The 18151-nt window shown below is 43.1% G+C and overlaps 1 protein-coding gene across 1 annotated transcript in view; it reads left to right on the plus strand.

Moving 5' to 3' along the window:
• LOC306887497 (collagen alpha-6(VI) chain-like) overlaps positions 1-18151 on the plus strand; it is a 62799-nt gene that overhangs the window by 12883 nt on the left and 31765 nt on the right. Inside the window, exons 2-3 of the mRNA XM_079445257.1 lie at positions 16514-16611; positions 17377-17967. Of these exons, the coding sequence (XP_079301383.1) occupies positions 16536-16611; positions 17377-17967 (667 nt within the window). The 5' untranslated portion in view covers positions 16514-16535. The remainder of the gene's footprint in view (positions 1-16513; positions 16612-17376; positions 17968-18151) is intronic.

An 18151-nucleotide genomic window follows, 5' to 3' on the forward strand; every position in this document is an offset into this window, starting at 1 on the left:
AACAGAGTTGGGCACCCCTGTTGAAGAAGAAGAAGTTTAAGAATATATGCCAGAGAACATAACATCAGCCAAACAGGGATCCTGCCAGTTTCAAAGAATTTCCGAAGAACTTAAATTTCTTTTGAATTTCGGTGAAACTACAGATGGCAGTTTAAAGTAATAGTTCCCACAAAAATGAGCATACTGTTTTTTTTTTTGTTTCTTTTTTTTTGAGTCATGTAGATTACTCGTGGATTATTGTGATGTTTTTTATCAGCTGTTTGAACTCTCATTCTGACAGCACCCATTCACTGCTGAGGATCCATTGGTGAGAAAATGATGTGATGCTAAATCGTTTTAATGGAAAAACAAACTCATCCACATCTTGGATGGCCTGAGGGTAGGTCAATTTTTTGTTACATTTACATTTATGCATTTAGCAGATGCTTTTATCCAAAGCGACTTACATTGCATTCAAGTTACAGTTTTTACATTTTATCAGCTCTTGCTTTCCCTGGGAATCGAACCCATGACCTTGGCGTTGCTAGCACCATGCTCTACTATTTGAGCTACAGGAAATTGCTTGTTTTTGGGTGAACTATTCCTTTAAATTTAAAAAAAGTAAATGGCCTGCTTGAAACAGAAAGCTGTAATGGTATAAGACTATGTGTAGGAGATGTCTCTTCTCACCTTACAGAAAGAGCACATGTTCTGAGTTAAGATAGCTGTTTTAACACGAGGGAAAGTAAAGTTGCTATGCAAACATGTATGTAGTACTATCGATACTGTAGTATCATGCGATGTAAAATTCACGTGTGGCCAAAAATCAGTCACTTTTTTGATCTAGTCACCAGTGTTTGACTCTACATTGCTTCAAGATAATTTCCAGGTGTAACACGCTGAGTTAGGAAATCATTCGAAGCTCACACAGGTCACCCTCGACATCTCGAGCTTTATTCCTCTGTCAACAGCATTACTTATTTGAAGAAAAACTTAAATGAGCAACATAAATTAAAATAAAACCATCTGACCAGCACACATGCGGTTCTCGTGGCACATGCATCTGCAGACTGCTTACAGAATGGCGCTCCGCTCTTAAAGGAGCCACATCTTATTTCACTCGTTACAGATTTTCCCCGGCCAAAAAAAGGCTGCCCTCAGCCGTACACAGCAAAAGAAACACTTCCACTTAACAACTCTTCATACATGACTGAGTTAAAAAGATAAAAGGGCAGAGGAATAGATAATGCACAAATAGTACAAGCATACATGTTCGTACATTGCACATTAGTTTGGAAATAAACAAAAATCATAACAGAAATACAAAAGTGGAATGCACAAATTTGTCAGATGCAAACAATGAACCAGTACCAAGAACATGTACCCAGAACAATTAACACTCTTAAGCAACACTGAAACTTTGTCTTTCGTCCTTAATGCAAATCAAGCCTTTGTGTATGGTAGGGGTTAGTCGACCTATTCACTGTCCAGTCAGACGTAATTCTAGGGACTCGTCTTTGTCTCAGTACATAATGACCCAGACCCTGGTTTGAAACAGTGGGCAGGGTTGCAGCATTACTCATGTCAGGTGTCATGTCATGTAACTTAGAGACAGCCCCCACGTCAATACTGTCTGGAACCATGTCAAGTGAATGTTCAGTCAAATGTTCTGGGACACCACCAACCGACTGACCAACTGAAAGTCTGTTTGAGTGGTCAGGACTAAGCCTCTGATCAACATCAACAGATCTCTCCCCATCCATCTGGGAGGTAATGTCCCCATTCCAAGGCAGAGACATTTCAACATTGTCAAAGGAACTTGTTTTGTTCATGGCTGTGTCCCATGAATGAAATGGCTGTAGATTCGCCACATGAAAGACGCCAGCATCTCCCCCAGTGTGTACATTTGAAAGTCTGTAACTGACACTTGACAGTTTCTTAGAGATAACAAATGGCCCAGCATATACTGGAGCCAGCTCGGCAGTAAAGTTTGCATCAGCGACAGATTTGGGGTGGGTCTTGACCCTGACCAAGTCACCCATAGCACCGGAGGCTGTGCAACGCTTCTGGTCATAATAATGTTTCCTTTTTGTATGACTTGCCTCCAGATTGGCTCTGGCATGATCGTGAGTAACCTGCAGGGTAGCTCTCAGACTCTCAGGGTACAGTATGTCAGGATCGTCTACTCCCGTAGCACTTGGTTATGTTATCAAATCAAGCGGCGACATATAACTCCAACTCACGGCCATATAACATCATTGCTGGAGAGTGACCAGTGCTCTCATGTAGTGCAGTACGAAGAGCGAAACAGATTTGTGGAAGATATTTGTCCCACGAAGTGTGCTTGTCCCCCACATATGCACAGATGACAGTCTTCAATGTGCGGTTCACTCTCTCGGTTGCGTTAGTTTGTGGGTGGCACGCCGTTGTCAACCAGTGTTCAGTACCAAGGGCAGTGATCACGTGTTCGAAGAGCTTGCTTACAAATGGCGTTCCCCGATCTGAAATGAGATAAGTGGGTGTGCCATGGCGGACAAAGATCTCACTAAAGAATTTACTTGCACCTGAGCCGTCGCTGACCGCACTGCACTTACTTCCACCCACTTAGAGAAGTATCTTTCTGCAACTGCCTCAATTGCTCTCTGACAGTGATCATGACCGAGGAGAGACTGCGCAGATCCAAACCACCTATGATTGCATGCGCCGGAAGAATGTCAATGGGGCCAGCACTATGCGGCAGTGGGTTGCATGACAGAGCATCTGGAACATTATTCTGAATACCTGGCTTGTGGACGATGCTAAAATCAAAATCCTGTAGGCGCAATGGGACGATTTATCAACCACCTCAGGCTGTTGTGGTCTGTATAAATGGTTACATGAAGGCCCTCAACGTAAGGCCTAAAATGTTCCAAAGCCCAAATCACTCCCAAACACTCCTTCTCGGGTGTCGAGTATGGCCTTTCAGCTTTGTGCAAAGTTCTATTTGCAAAAGCCATAGCAACATAATCCATTGAAACCTGACAACTGTCATCCCAGTTGAATGGGGTTTCCTTTCTGGTGAGTTTAAAAAGTGTCTCGGCTTTCCGTGCATAATTTGGAATGAATAGTCTGTAATAGCCTGTGAGGCCGATTAATCTCCTCACTTGTTCCACATCCGTTGGCGTTTTGAACTCAGTGACTGCCTCCACCTTTTTCGGGTCAGAAGAAATACCTTCAGGTGTGTGACCCTGTATCCTAGGAAGGTAAGTTCACTCAAACAGAACTGACATTTATTCAGTTTGAGCGTGAGACCAGCTGACTCAAGTCTAAAAAGGACTTGTCGAAGGTCTACTAAGTGCTGCTCAAACGTTGGAGAAGCGATGACAATATGACAACAACACTGCACAGCACTTATAAATTAACCAAGCAAGGACGTTGTTCATTACTCTTTGAAATGTGGCCGGGGCATTACTAAGCCCAAAAGGGAGGACTTTGAATTGAAACGGGCCACAGTGCGATACGAAAGCTGTCTTTGGTCTTGACTGCTTCTCCACTGACACTTGCCAACCTTCTGAGAACGTTGCAAGACATCCGAAATTATGTTTGTACGAACAGCTGAAAGTGAGGCACCTGTGTCCAGAGCTGCATCCACCGCTTTGTTACAGAGGTTGACTTTAATGATAAATGGTGTATTCCAAAATGATGGAGAAGTATGGTCCTCCACATGACCAAGCACAAGCGGTTCAGGTGGGGACATAAGACATGGTTGAGGCACATTTATCTTCTGGAGGGAGGATTGCCTCTGTGAAACGTCCTCCCCCCCTTGAAGTTTACCTTCTGCCGAACTGAGCTTTGGTTTTTCTCCCCTCTGTCCATGTATGTTGCGGCTTCCATATCCTCATTAGTGTTTCGTGACTCATTTGAAACTTGACCACTCTGGTTTTCAGTGGCCGGAAAAGATTCAGCTTGTACCACGTTGCTGTTCGGACAGTTCCTAGATGTGAAGCCAGGTGTGGAGCATTTGAAACAGTAAGTTTCTCGTGCATGTTTACTTTTTTGTACCACTGCTTCATTACAACAGTCAGGGCTAAGAGCACAGTGCAGCTCGTGGGCGCACATCAAAAGGTCTATTACTGAGATAATTTGCTTGCCATATAGCGCTCCAGTGCATGCTTGCAGATAAGATCAATTTGTTCCTGCTCTGGTGGTGAAGACTTGAGCTTCTTGAATTTAGATAGCAAGTGTGCTCCAAATGTTGGAAATGGTTCTCCTGGGTACAATGTCAAGAATACTTCTCCAGACACGCACTTGGTTATCTGATGGAAGAAACACATTCTTAAACAGTGTGCAGAACTGTGTCCAAGATGTGACATGTGAACTCAGTACTGTAAACCACTTCCTGGGCTCTTTAGCTAAGAAGCGTGGTAATTCGAGCATAATTTGAGCATCACTCAGACCCAAGGAAGTTCTATAAGCATCCACAAGCAGAAGCCAGTCATCGGGCTGAACTTTTCCCTCATTCATAAATACTGGAGGCTCCAGTCTTGATTAATGTAATACTGAAGCTAGAGTTCTGGTCGCGTTGTTCAATTCCAGAGAGCTTTGAGCCAGGCCTACTATATTCTCTGTCCTGGTGTGTCTCAGCTTGAATGGATTGAGGTCCCTGTATTTGAACAGCTGGCATCTGGACATGAGGGGTAGAAGAAGCAACAAGCCTAACCTGTGGAGGTAACTGATATGAAGTAGGCATGTGCACGTTTTGTGTGCAGCGGCCAATAATACCTCTTTGTAAGTCGAGAGACTCATTCTGGCATCTCTGCAGCATCGCCACTTCATCTTTCAGTGATTCGACCTGCGTCTCCAGACAATCAGCTGATACTGGCGCTCTCCGTCTCGGTGGATACTCAACGTGTGGAGAACGGTCAGTTAAGTCAGTCATGTCATCAATACGTCTCCTCATTGTAATGAAATCAGCTACTTCAAAACAAAATGAAATTCAAAACAATAACTTAGAGCAATGTCATTCAGATCAATTACACTTGAATTAATTTCCTGCACTGGAATATTAGAGTAACAAATTAAATATAAACACTTGGATAAACTTTGAAGAAACTGACAATATATGAAAAATATGGACTACATCAGAAATGTCCTGAAGAGATGACAACAGTTCAGTTTCACCACAATTCAAACCCAGAGTCCTTAAGAGTCCATTGTCCGCTATGGCTTTTATTTTTATTTTTTACACATTGTTATGGTTTCTTTGATAAGCAAAGTCCACACAGCTGGGAACACTGAAGAGTTCAAATCATAACAAGATGACTCAAAATACAGTTCAATTCCAGGATAAATCCAGTGCAAAACACTTTCAGTTCAAAATCGATCGATTTAGAACATACAGATGAATCCCCGCGAATGGATGTAGAAAACTACGCTGAAGTCACGAAAAGTGCAGTCAGGGGTGAGGTTACAAGTTTTCGCTGACAGTTTGAGGATCCAATACCATTACAAAGTTTAGTGACAAGCTCTTTTGAATGCTTTTTATATAATGAAGACCAATAGCATTGATTTAAAATAATAATAACGAAATATAATTGAGAGTTCGGATAATTTCCACAGCACATCTGACAGAGCTAGGGTATGGCGACTGCCATACTCTGCCATACGTAAATGCCACCCCTGTTAATATATATATGCTATACATTTTGCAATGTATAGCATAGGCTATAGGGCGGGTGACGTAATCGACCAGGAAGCATAAAAGCACGTGCTGCGGAGCTGGCATCAGCTTCTAGGAATGAAGCAAGCGCTGACAGGGATGCCGGAAGTGTGGCTTTCGAGACGCAGCATCCCCTTCAGGAACTCGAGCTGCGTTGAAAACGCTAGGGGAACGAGATGCCCACGCCGCCAAACTGACAAGTCCCTGCCCTGTGTGTACTAGGACGGGAGAACAGAAGAGCCCGGAGCGGCTTGCATGTCGAGGTTATAGAACCTCACGAAAGTGAGGGACGTGGAACACCCAGCAGCATTGCAAATGTCCTGCATAGACACACCTGCTAGGAAGGCCTTGGAGGCCGCCACACCTCGGGTTGAGTGAGCTCTGACTCCCATCGGCGAGGGGAGCCGAGAGGACTCATAGGCAGTGTTAATCGCATCCACTATCCACCTACTGAGGGTCCCCTCTTAGGAGGACCATAGCACACAAGCAGTTGGTCCGCCTTTCTCCACAGGGCAGCTCTGTGGATGTACGTGCCCAGTGCTCGCACTGGACACATACAATTAAGCTTCTGCTGGTCTGGCTCCCTGAAGGGAGGAAGACAGAAGGCCTGACGTACGATGGGCTGTGGTGTAACAGAGGGAACTTTAGGTACATACCCCGCTCGAGGGTAAAGAAAAAACTTTGGCCATGCCGGGCGCAAAGTCAAGATAGGCAGGGGCCACTGAAAGGGCCTGAAGATCACCAACTCTCTTTAGAGAGGAAATAGCCAGAAGGAAGGCAGTCTTAATTGTGAGGAATCTGTCAGATATCTCCTCAATGGGTTCGAAGGAAGCCTTGCAAAGAGCCTCTAGTACCCCAGCCAGGTCCCACGTGGGGACACGTGAACGTACCGGCGGCCTCAGTCTCAGCGCACCGTGGAGGAAACGTGTAACGAGGGAGTGTCTACCCACTGACTGACCACCGACAGGAACGTGGTAGGCCGCAATAGCCGCTACATAAACTTTAATGGTGGAGTGGTTTAACCCTGCAGAGAAACGGGCCTGCAGGAATTCCAGAACTTTACCAATCGGGCAGTTAACTGGGTCGAGCTGGTGGTCTCTGCACCATGACGTGAAGAGTGTCCACTTCAGGGCGTATAGTTTCTTCGTAGAGAGAGCTCTGGATTGGAGGATGGTCTTGACAACCTGGGTTGAGAGACCGGAATCTATGAGCTGTGCCCCCTCAGTGGCCACACTGACGGGAATCTCCCATGGAGTGCCGTCGAGGAGAGAAATCAGGTCCGACGGCCCGGCCCGGCCAGAACGGCGCTACCAGTAGTAGACTGACCTCGTCCCGACGCACTCTCGCCAGAACTCCCGGGAGTAGAGCGATAGGGGGAAAAGTGTACAGACGAAGCCTCGGCCAAGTCTGCACCATAGCATCCAGTCCTAGAGGAGCTGGAGGAGTCAGAGAGAACCAGAGGGGACATTGAGCTGACTCTTTAGTCGCAAACATGTCCACCTGTGCCTGGCCAAACACTCTCCATATTTAGTCGCAAACATGTCCACCTGTGCCTGGCCAAACACTCTCCATATCTGCTTCACCACCTCGGGGTGAAGCATCCATTCCCCGGGCCTCGGCCCCTGTCTCAACAGAACGTCTGCTCCCACATTGAGATGCCCAGGAATGTGCACTGCTCTTAATGAGAGGAGTTTGCCCTGGGACCACACAAGGATCTGGTGCGCCAGCTTGCACAAGGTTCGCGACCGCAGACCTCCCTGGTGGTTTATGTACGAGACCACCGACGTGCTGTCGGTGCGCACCAACACGTGGTGGTCTCTTAGGTCTGGGAGGAAGTGTTTGAGTGCTCGAAACACGGCCAGCATCTCCAGCCAATTGATATGCCATGTCAGATGGCAGCCACTCCACAGACTGCGGGCAGGGTGGCCACTCATGACCGCTCCCCAACCGGTGAGGGACGTGTCCATCGCTAGTGTTACGATAAGGAGCTCCCAACACCGGGCCCTGGGAAAAGAACCAAGGTTTCCTCCACATGTCTAAGGCACGTATGCATCGTCTCGTGACCTTGAAAGTGCGGAGTGGTTTTCCCCTCGGGGAGAACTCCTTGGTCTTGAGCCACCACAGAAGGGGTCTCATGTTCAGCAGGCCAAAAGGTATCACATTGGACGCAGGTGCCCTCAGACCCAGCAGTCCCTGAAACTGCTTGACAGTGAGTGACTGGCCTTCTTTCACTCTCTTGACTGACGTGAGGACCGACTCGAGCCGAGCAGGGGACATGCATGCCTGCATCGTGGTCGGATCCCACACCACGCCTAGATAAGTGGTTCTCTGTACTGGAGAAAGCACACTTTTCTTGGCGTTCAGTCTCAACCCCAGCTCTTTCAAGTGCGCGAGAACGACACCTCGATGTCGAATCGCCAGCTGCTCCGATTGAGCTAGAATCAACCAATTGCTGATGTAAAAGTGCGGGGTGAGAGTGCAAGGCCAACGGGAAGAACCCGATATTGGTAAGCTTTTCCCCCCAAAAGCAAACCTCAGGGACTTCCTGTAAGTGGGAAGGATGGAGACGTGGAAGTATGCGTCTTTTAGATCTAATGTGACATCTGAGATACTTACCTGTTTGAGTTTTGAGCATCTTGAACTTCAGTCTGCTGACTGAGAGGTTCAACTGACGCAGATCTAAAATGGGATGCAATCCTCCATCCTTCTTGGGAACTATGAGGTACCAGCTGTAGAACCCGGACTCTCTTTCGTGAGGAGGGACCACCTCAATGGCCTCTCCTTCCTCAAGAGAGTACTCTACTTCTCGTTCCATTGCCAGAGGCCTCTGGTGTGCTTAGAGCTGCTAGCTCGGTGCCCTGAAGCGGAAGACCGGCAGGGGACGGCCACTCTAGCTGATCTAAAGACCCCCAAAGGGGCGGCGAGCCTCTCAGTTCCGTTACGTTTCCGGGCGGAAGTAACTGAGAGAAGCGCTCGCTGGAGACCGCTGCGCCCTGGAACAATGGCAGGGTTGGCAGACCGATCTCCTGAGGGCACTGAGGAGAGACGGGCACTGTGTAATGCGATGTACGCCGCTTTTCCCCAGAGGGGCCGGCCCTCAGAAGTCCTGGGTCATAGGCAGCAGGATGTTTTAGCCAAAGACTATCCAGAATGACAATCCACAGATCCGTCTTCTGCTAGAAGCCTTTGGCCCAGGAGCGCAACTCTGACTCCAATATTATGGAGAGTACAAGAAGTGATGTTCCCTAAATGAGGAGCTGGAACACGGTTGGGGCTGCTCTGCCCTGCTGATCACCTCAACCTCCTCAGAGGAAGAGAGGTAAAGCATCGTGCTCTCACTCCAACATGCAGCTTATGAGTCTCCTCATTAGCTGCGTGTTCGTGTCCTGTTTTGCACATGGCTAGTGATTTTGTTTTGCTGACCATGTGCTTGTGTTTTTTTTTGTGTGAGCACATGGCTTGTCTTGTTTGGTTCCATGTGCCAGTTGTCTTGACCCCACCCACCTTGTTTCCTGATTATTGGTTAATTTGCCCCACCTGTGTTTACTCTTTCTCCTCCTCATTTGCTCCCTTTATAATCTCCTTGTGTTTGCAGTCCTGTGCTGGTTCGTCGTCGATGTTACCCTGTGTGAAGTCCTGTCCAGCCTTGTCCAGCCTTGCCAGTCTGTTTTCCCCTACGGGGTAGTTTTTGTTTGTTTATTTTATTGTTAATAAAGCCCTATTTCCTCCTGCAAGCGAGTCCTTGCTCTCATCCCTTCAGCCACACCTGACATATAGGGTATGCCACATATCAACTCTCGTCAGAGTTGGTATGTGGCTTTATTAGACACTTGCACTAAACATTTTATGAAAATAAAGCTCAAATGGAGTTTTTTGAGCAGCAAATGCATCACATTACAGGCTAACGTTATGCTTTCATCAACATACTGGTTATAACTTTTATTGCTATATGGGCACTTAATTTTTCTTGTCATTTAATACACTTGCCCAAAATCTCATTATATAAACGATGAAGCACTAAATGCACAGCATATTTAAAATGTAGTAACTTATAGCCTATACAAGAGTGCAAAAGCTAAGACTCTTCTCCACTCTTCAAACACACACACAAAAAACATTAGCCTTTATAGACATAGTGTTTGGCGACTGCCATACTCTGCCATACAGAAACGCCGCCCCTGCCCTGGTTTGAGTAAAGAAAATGCTGTACTTGTTCAAACATCAATTATTTTTTACTCTTGCATTGCGAACAGACGGAGCTCTGTCTCCAGGCTGTGCGCGCTGCGCGGCGCTTCATTCTGAGTGGAGGCGGGGTGAAGTTACAAGTTTTCGCTGACAGTTACAGTGCTTGATCCAATACCATTACAAAGTTTAGTGACAAGCTCTTTTGAATACTTTTCATATAATGAAGACCAATAGCATTGATTTAAAATAATAATAACGAAATATAATTGAGAGTTCGGATAATTTCCACAGCACACCTGACAGAGCTAGGGCTATAGGCTTAATATGCTATAGGCTATACATTTTGCAAAATAAAATGGAATAGAAGTCTATTGTGATGAGCCATATAAAAATTAATATTATTTCGATACAGTTTTCCAAATGCATAGAACTAAGCTTTATTCAGAAACTTGGTAGTTAAAATTCATCAAAAGAATGAAGATACGGGGGGGGGGGGGTGTTCAGTGAGGAGTGGTCACTCAGACACGCTCGTGCAGTGGGATTGTTGTCTCGCACTCCGACAGATGTAGCTGCAGTAAGTGCACATGCTTTATTCTTGCATGCAGAGGCATTGCTTCCATTATTGCTGAAAATTATTGTTGTGTGTGTTTTTATTATAATAAGATATGAGTGGTTGTGCAAGTGTTTGGAGAGGATTAAGCACTGCTAGAAATATGAGAGTTTAAAGTAGCCTAACTCTTTGGAAACTGATTTGTATCAAAGTAAAGCTCTCTGCTTGCATTTTATTTAAAACCTTGTTTAAAAAATGTGTTAAGGTTATATACTTAATTATAATAATGATGGTGATGATAACGATATTTTTAACAGTTAAACATGTCTCCTTTCACATAGCTGCAAATAATTATAAACGTTTTAAAATTCATTTTAAATGTAAATTTTACATTAAGTTTAATCTTGAATGCAATTTTTATTTAATGATTTTTTTGCAAGTCATACATAAAACGCAATTATTTTGTTATATTATTGTAGCATAGATTATTAAATTATTTATTTATTAAACTACTGGCTGGTTTTTTGAGGTCTCTTATATGTGTGCAAACTGTCTTGATTTATGACGTGAAAAGTAGTAGGCTATAGATAAGGAGGAAAATAGTAAACTTACTTACTGCATAAATAAATAAATAAATAAATAGAACTGGTAAAAATATAGTATATAGAATAAATATAGTAATAGCCTACTGGAATATTTAAATTTCGTTTACACAGCAACTTTTTATGGTCATCACTAAAGAATGATGACCATAAAAAGAAAACTTACTTTTTCTCTATGCCTGCATGAATGTGATAGATTTGAAGGCTTGCATACAGCATCGCCAATCAAAATAGGAGCCTAGTCTGATTTGGAAATTCAGACTAACATTGTCTGATCCCTGAAATCATAAGGCAGGAAATAAATGTGAATACAAAGATTTGCCTCACTGATCTTTGTGTCATGTCCTCTGGTTTTGGTTTTCTCAATCAGTCAACTCTCTTTTCACAGTTTAATTACTTGCATGTGTACAATGTTTGACCCACCTTTCCTGTTACCCTTAAACATATGGGCCTGACAACAGTTTTTCACCCAGTTGGTTCTGGCTTAAGGGTTTAAATCTCTTTTGGGAAGTTTGGATATCATTTGTTTTCTGTTCAACTCTGTTTTATCAAAGCTGTTGACATTTTTTATGTTTATGGCATAGAACAGGGTTGGGCTACTCATTTTCTTTCATCACTGGGGCGTGGTTTAATGTGGGAGAAGAAGAAAATCCTGGTTACCACAGTTTGCTGTGAATTTAAGCAGTACAACAAAATGATAATGGAATTTAAACAGGTACCGATCTTATTAAGCTGATTTCATTAAAATAAAATGAAGTGAAGTGACATACTGCCAAGTATGGTGAATTCGTGCTCTGCATTTAACCCATCCAACGTGCACACACACAGCAGTGAACACACACACGGAGCAGTGGGCAGCCATTTATGCTGTGGCGCCCAGGGAGCAGTTGGGGGTTCGGTGCCTTGCTCAAGGGCACCTCAGTCGTGGTATTGAGGGTGGAGAGAGCGCTGGACATTCACTCCCCCCACCTACAATCCCTGCCGGCCCAAGACTCGAACCCACAACCTTTGGATTACGAGTCCGACTCTCTAACCATTAGGCAACGACTTCCCATGACAACAATAATAGTGATAGTAAATTAGTTAAATAAACAAAATTCAATCTGTATTTTTATGTATACTGTCATTCAAAAGTTTAAATTCACCAATATTTTTTTACTGAAAGAAATTAATACTTTTATTCATCATATTAAATTGATAGAAATGTATAAATTTTTTATTCAAAGAATCCCAAAAAAAGACAACTGCTTAATGTTATTACATGTATCATTACATGTTTCTTGAGCAGCAGATCTTAGATATTAGAATGATTTCTGAAAAATCGAAAAAAAATTTTTTTTTTTTTTTTTGCCTTTGTATTGAAAAAACTTTTTTCTTTTATGAAAACCTTAATTTGTTGGAAAGGTTCTAAATTTTTCTATTCTTTATACTGAAACTGTTTCAAGATTCGCAGACCACATTAAAGCAACTGCACCATCCAGCTCAACTCAGCAGCTCATAAATGAATTAAACTGTCAGGACGATGCTGGAAGATGCACATGCAAATAACTTCAACTGAAACAAACAACAAAGTAAAAAAAAGTACATATAATATTGCAGAATACAGATTAGATGTGATTTCCTTTGAGCCCCTACTTTGGGATGACGGGCATGTTTTACTTTCTATGCATAGGATATTTGTACCTCTCAAAAGCATGAATGGAGAGAAGCTAGCGGATACAGATGTGTCCATTGCCTTATGAAAGGCAAAATAGAATGTGAATGAATTTGATTAATGAAAAATAACAAAATTTATTGACCTTTATCTCTCTCTCCATGCCGCCCAGCCCAACATAGCAAAGTTTTGTCAACCAGTGGCGTGAATAGTTAACCCAAAAATGAAAATGTCTGGCTGACCGAATCCAACTCCATACCGAGAAAAGAGAACCTCTGCGTCGAGGAGAGTTTGCTCTTTTCCCAGTTGACCTGAAGGCCCAACTGGCTGAGGTGTGACACCAAATCCCTGTGTTCGCACAACTGGTCCTAAGACTGAGCCAGTATGGGCCAGTCGTTGAGGTAGTTGAAAATGCGAACGCCCTGTTCTCTCATGGGAACAAGGGCTGCCTCCGCAACCCAAACACCGTACAAGCGGACCAGCGGGACCACCGACGTACCCGCGGTGGGGCAGCGAGGTGGAACACAGGAACACGGCCCGTGGCGGACCAAGGGGTCCGAGTGTGCGGTGCGCGCTTACCTGGTTCCGAGGTTTGGCAGAGGGTGCGTGAGTAGGGCCTTTGATGACGCTCTCGAACCGCCCACTGCTGCCAGCTGGCGAAGAGGAGGATGAGCGCGGTCCGGAGTTGGTCCGTCCGTGACTCTCCATGCCCCCTTGGGACCCAGAGGCAGAGACAACCGCTCTACAGGGCGGTTTCTGGCAGTAAAAGGTGCCGTTCACAACCTGGTAAGCTCCCCATGCACCTCCGGGAAGAGAGGCACTGGGGCAGGGCGCTGAGAACCAGCGCAAGCTACCCCGAGAAACCAGTCGTCCAACCTCGAGGGCTCGGGACACGGTGGGATCTCCACTCGAGCCCTACCCTCTCAGTGGCCCGGGAAAGCATAGTCGTGATTTCTAGATCCAACTCAGGCACTGCTACTGCCGGAGCAGCAGCAGCCGAATCTTCTTGCCCAGAAATCTCCAGCTCACCCTCCGATGCAGCAGTCAACGTCTGGTCATCGGGAGGAGCGCCAGGGTAACTGCTGGTGCTCCCCTTGTAGAGGGCCCAGCATGTTCCACTGACAGCTCAACTGGTTTTGGAGCGCAAGAGGGGCGATGGTCCCTCGAGGGTTGGTTCCCTGGAGGGTTTGCCACCATGCCACCGCCTGAAATGGTCCCCGTCTGTCTGCAGCCAGAATGAGAGCCAAATCAAGGCAGAGGCAACAGAGCTCCGTCCCTTTGTCGAGGTATCAGAGCCTGGCCCGCAACTCCAAGATGATCATCTTCCCACCCTGAGAAGATGCCTCATCCACGAGCGCCACCTCAGCATGCTTACTGCCCAGGCATGTGAGGCAGCGATCATGACCATCACCCGGCACCAGGTAACGACCGCATCCAGAAACGCACGGGTGACACGTTGTCTGAAGCAAGACCCAACTCGTCTTTACAAAGACGTAACGTCGAGTTTGCCAGATGCAACGTCGTCTTTAAAAAGACGTACCCGTGAATGCACTTTTAGAAATCACTCTTTCAGTGTGCTGAAGCGCACAGGGGAGATGGTCCGTTTGCAACACAATCAGGGGGTAGTGCAACCTGATGTGTGCAATCCACTCGACACAGGAAGAACCACCGCCACTGATGCGCCGTACCATCAGCACAAGAATGCCTCGAAGAGCGCACTGACTTGCAGACACTGTAGGTTGGTCAGGAGCAGAACGATGAACGCTCGGCTCCAAAGCGAAAAGCTGAATATGCGCTGCACCCGCTGCCTACTTATACTCACGCTGTGATTAGCGGCAGCTGGATGCAGTAATCGCATGCCAATATCCATTGGCTTGTTTAGATACTCTCGTAGGGGATTGGTCTCTCTAAGCGAGATCCCAATTCGTCAGTCACCGACGTGACTCGGAGTGACCGACTGATAGGGAACAATATTCTGGAAACAATAAGGTTTCATTAGTTAACATTAGTTAACTACTTCAGTTAACATGAACTAAGAATAAACAATAGCCTACTTCTACAGCATTTATTAATCTTAATTAATATGAATGTCAACATTTACTATTTACTGCATTATTAAAAGCAAAAGTTGTGTTTGTTAACATTAGTTTATGCACTGTGAACTAACATGAACTAACAATGAACTGTATTTGTATTAACTAATGTAAACAAAGATTAATAGGCTAAATACTGTAATAAATGTTAATTGTTTGTTCGTGTTATATTAAATGACACCTTATTGTAAAATGTTACCAATATTTTTTATTTGTGAACTGATGTTCAGCTGTTCTTTTTAATAGTCAACTTATTTTCGGGCCATCATCATCATAAAAGCAATGTAAACACTGCCACAGACACGAAGATATATCTTTCATTTCATCACACTGAATGCCAGAAAAGTCACCACACGCTTAAGGTCTCTGCTTTAAGTCTATGGACTGAAGGGAGGCAAGCCTCCGCTGTAACTTTACCTGCGGATGTCTCTGTTTGACAGCGTTACTTTAGAAAAAATGAGTACTTTTATACTTTTAATGCCATATTTAGTAATATTTGCGATTTATGTTTATAATATAGATTATTTTCTCATCCAATTTTTTGAGGAGACACTGTCTCCCTTGCCTCCTCGAAGGAAACGCCCCTGTTATGGATAGAGGATTTATATTTTACAAGTGGTTTGAAATGAAAAATAATAACAATAGTAAAATAAAAACATCTTAATGATGGATTTGTTTATTATAAACATGCAACCTGTCATTTACAAGATGTTAATTGAGTCATGTTGATTACTTGTGGATTATTGTGATGTTTTAATCAGCTGTTTGACCTCTTATTTTGATGGCACCCATTCACTGCAGAGGAATCATTGGTGATGTAATGCTAAATTTCTCCAAATCTGTTCCAATTAAGAAACAAACAGCTTAGATGGCCTGAGGGTACATTTTTATTTTTGGGTCAACTATTCTTTTTAGTGTGGAAATACTGTATGTGTTATTTGATTAATGGCAGACAAGGGACAATGTTTGAAACCTGTTTGCAAACAATCATTATTAGTTTTGTTTGGTTCTGCTGCTACCATCTGGATTGTGTGGCTTCACAGAAAGGATAGGAATGTCTAAACATTTATTACATTTTGCATTTATTTTTCTTCAAAATAAGACAAATCTTAGCAACTGAAAACATTACATGGGACTATGGGAAGTCTAACATTTATGTGGTTTTTGGGTCCTCATGAGGTTGTATTCCTTTCTTCTCACCACATAAAAGAGTTTGGGGTCTTGGGCTATGAGAGCTTGATGCCCTCAATTGACCTTAAATGTCACAGCTGGTCTGTGTGTGAAACATGCTCTCTGCTTTCATTCCAACTTAAACATTTCTTAGCTGGAAAAAAATAAAACAATTTTGTTTGCCTCACTGTTGTAGCTAATTTATTTGATTATTGCTATCTTTTTAGTTCATTTGGGTAGCAGACAAACAGGCAGACTCATTTCAGCACATTTACTATATTGCTATATTTTTTAGTAATTTCGACATTTTTATATAAACATCAACAATAATGCTATTGTATTGTTCCTTGTTTTAAATATGCAGGCCTGTTTTAAGGAATAATTGTCTCTTTCTGATGTATTTCTTTGACTTTAGTTTTAATATAGATTTTTAATTCACATTTTATAAAAACCAGATGTCCACTGGTCTATGGAGCATTTTGCTCAAGTTAGGGGTCAAGTTAGGTTTAGTATCAGGTGATACTAAATTTATTAGAAATATCATGAATTATTTTATAAAAATTATTCTTTTTTACTGTTAAGGTTTTCAGGACGTGCTCAGACAATGGGGAAGATACAGACATTCCTTTCTGGTTTAATCATTATATCATGTTTCCTTGTAAGCACTGCGCAGCAAACAGGTAAACACCTTCCAGACAAATACTTGTCATGTCTAATTTACTGACAATTAATAATTTCCTAAATAATACATGGACTTTTATTTTAACATGGCCCACAGCCCACAGAAAATGAATGTTATTGATACTACTGATGATGAATGTTATGTGTGTTTAGTGTTTTTAACCAATTGTGTATTTTTTAAATTGTATTTATAATTTTTGATTCTATATATACTACCGTTCAAAAGTTTGGTCAGTAAGATTTTTATTTTGAATAAAAAGAAAACATTTATTCAGCAGGGAGAATGCACTTAATTGATCAAAAGTGACAGTGACTCAAATTGTAACAAGTAAATTCTATTCTTTTAAACTTAATATTCATCAAAAAAAAGTGTCAAGTTTCCCACAAAAATATTAAGCAGCACAACTCTTTCAAAATGTGTCTTGAGCATCAAATGAGATTTGATTTCTGAAGGATCATGTGACACTGAAGACTGGAGTAATTGCTGTTTTGTTCAAAATTCAGCTTTGCCATCACAGGAATAAATTTCATTTAAAAATATCTATTAAAATAGAAAGTAGTTTTTTTAAAACTGAAATAATATTTCACATTACTGTTTTAGTGTATTTTTGATCAAATAAATGCAGCCTTGATGACATAAAAGACTTGACATTAAAAAATCCTGCCAACCCACTACTTTTGAACAGTAGTATGTAGTTGTGTCATTTATGACACTTATATATGTCTTAATTGTCACGTGTTGCTTATTATACTCTCATTGATAGGATGCCTGGATGAAAATCCGCCATATGACATTGTATTCCTTGTGGATAGTTCTAGCAGCATCAGTACTCGAGACTTCCGGGAGGTTAATACTTTCATTCACACTTTCGTGGATGGTTTGGAAATTGACACTAAAAAGGTACAAGTTGGCCTTGCTCGGTTCAGCACCGATCCCCTCAAAGAGTTTCTGATAGGGGAGTATGCAAACAAAGCGGAGCTTTTAAAAAAAATAGATAACCTTCCATACCGAACAGGAGGCACGTACATGGGAAAAGCCATGAATTTCCTTAAGGACAACTATTTCACGAGTGCGAATAGAAGCCGTATCAATGAAAAAGTGCCTCAGATTGTTGTGGTGATCACAGATGGAGACTCAGCCGATGATATAAAAAAACCTGCTGAAGATCTGCGACAGAAGGGTATTATCATCTTTGCCATTGGTGTTGGTCCAACCAATATGACTGCGCTAAAGGCCATTGCCAACAGACCACCTGAGCGTTTTGTGGTTAATATTGACAATTACCAAGAACTGCAAGGACTGACGACCACCATGAAGGAGACAGTGTGTATCTTGATGAGAGATCAGGGGAAAGGTAAATTAAGTTTTAAAAACTAAGTTCAGAAGTCAACAAGCCTGTATACACCTGATTTCTGAATTTGTCTCTGGCAATCCAACCACAAGTGGTCAAGCAAGATAACGGTTTACACCTGGTACAGTGTTAATACTATTTATATACAGTTATATTTAAGTTAGCTTTTAATTTTTCTTTGAAGGTT

The sequence above is a fragment of the Barbus barbus genome (genome assembly GCF_936440315.1).
Source record: "Barbus barbus genome assembly, chromosome: 21".
In the NCBI taxonomy this organism is placed as follows: Eukaryota; Metazoa; Chordata; class Actinopteri; order Cypriniformes; family Cyprinidae; genus Barbus; species Barbus barbus.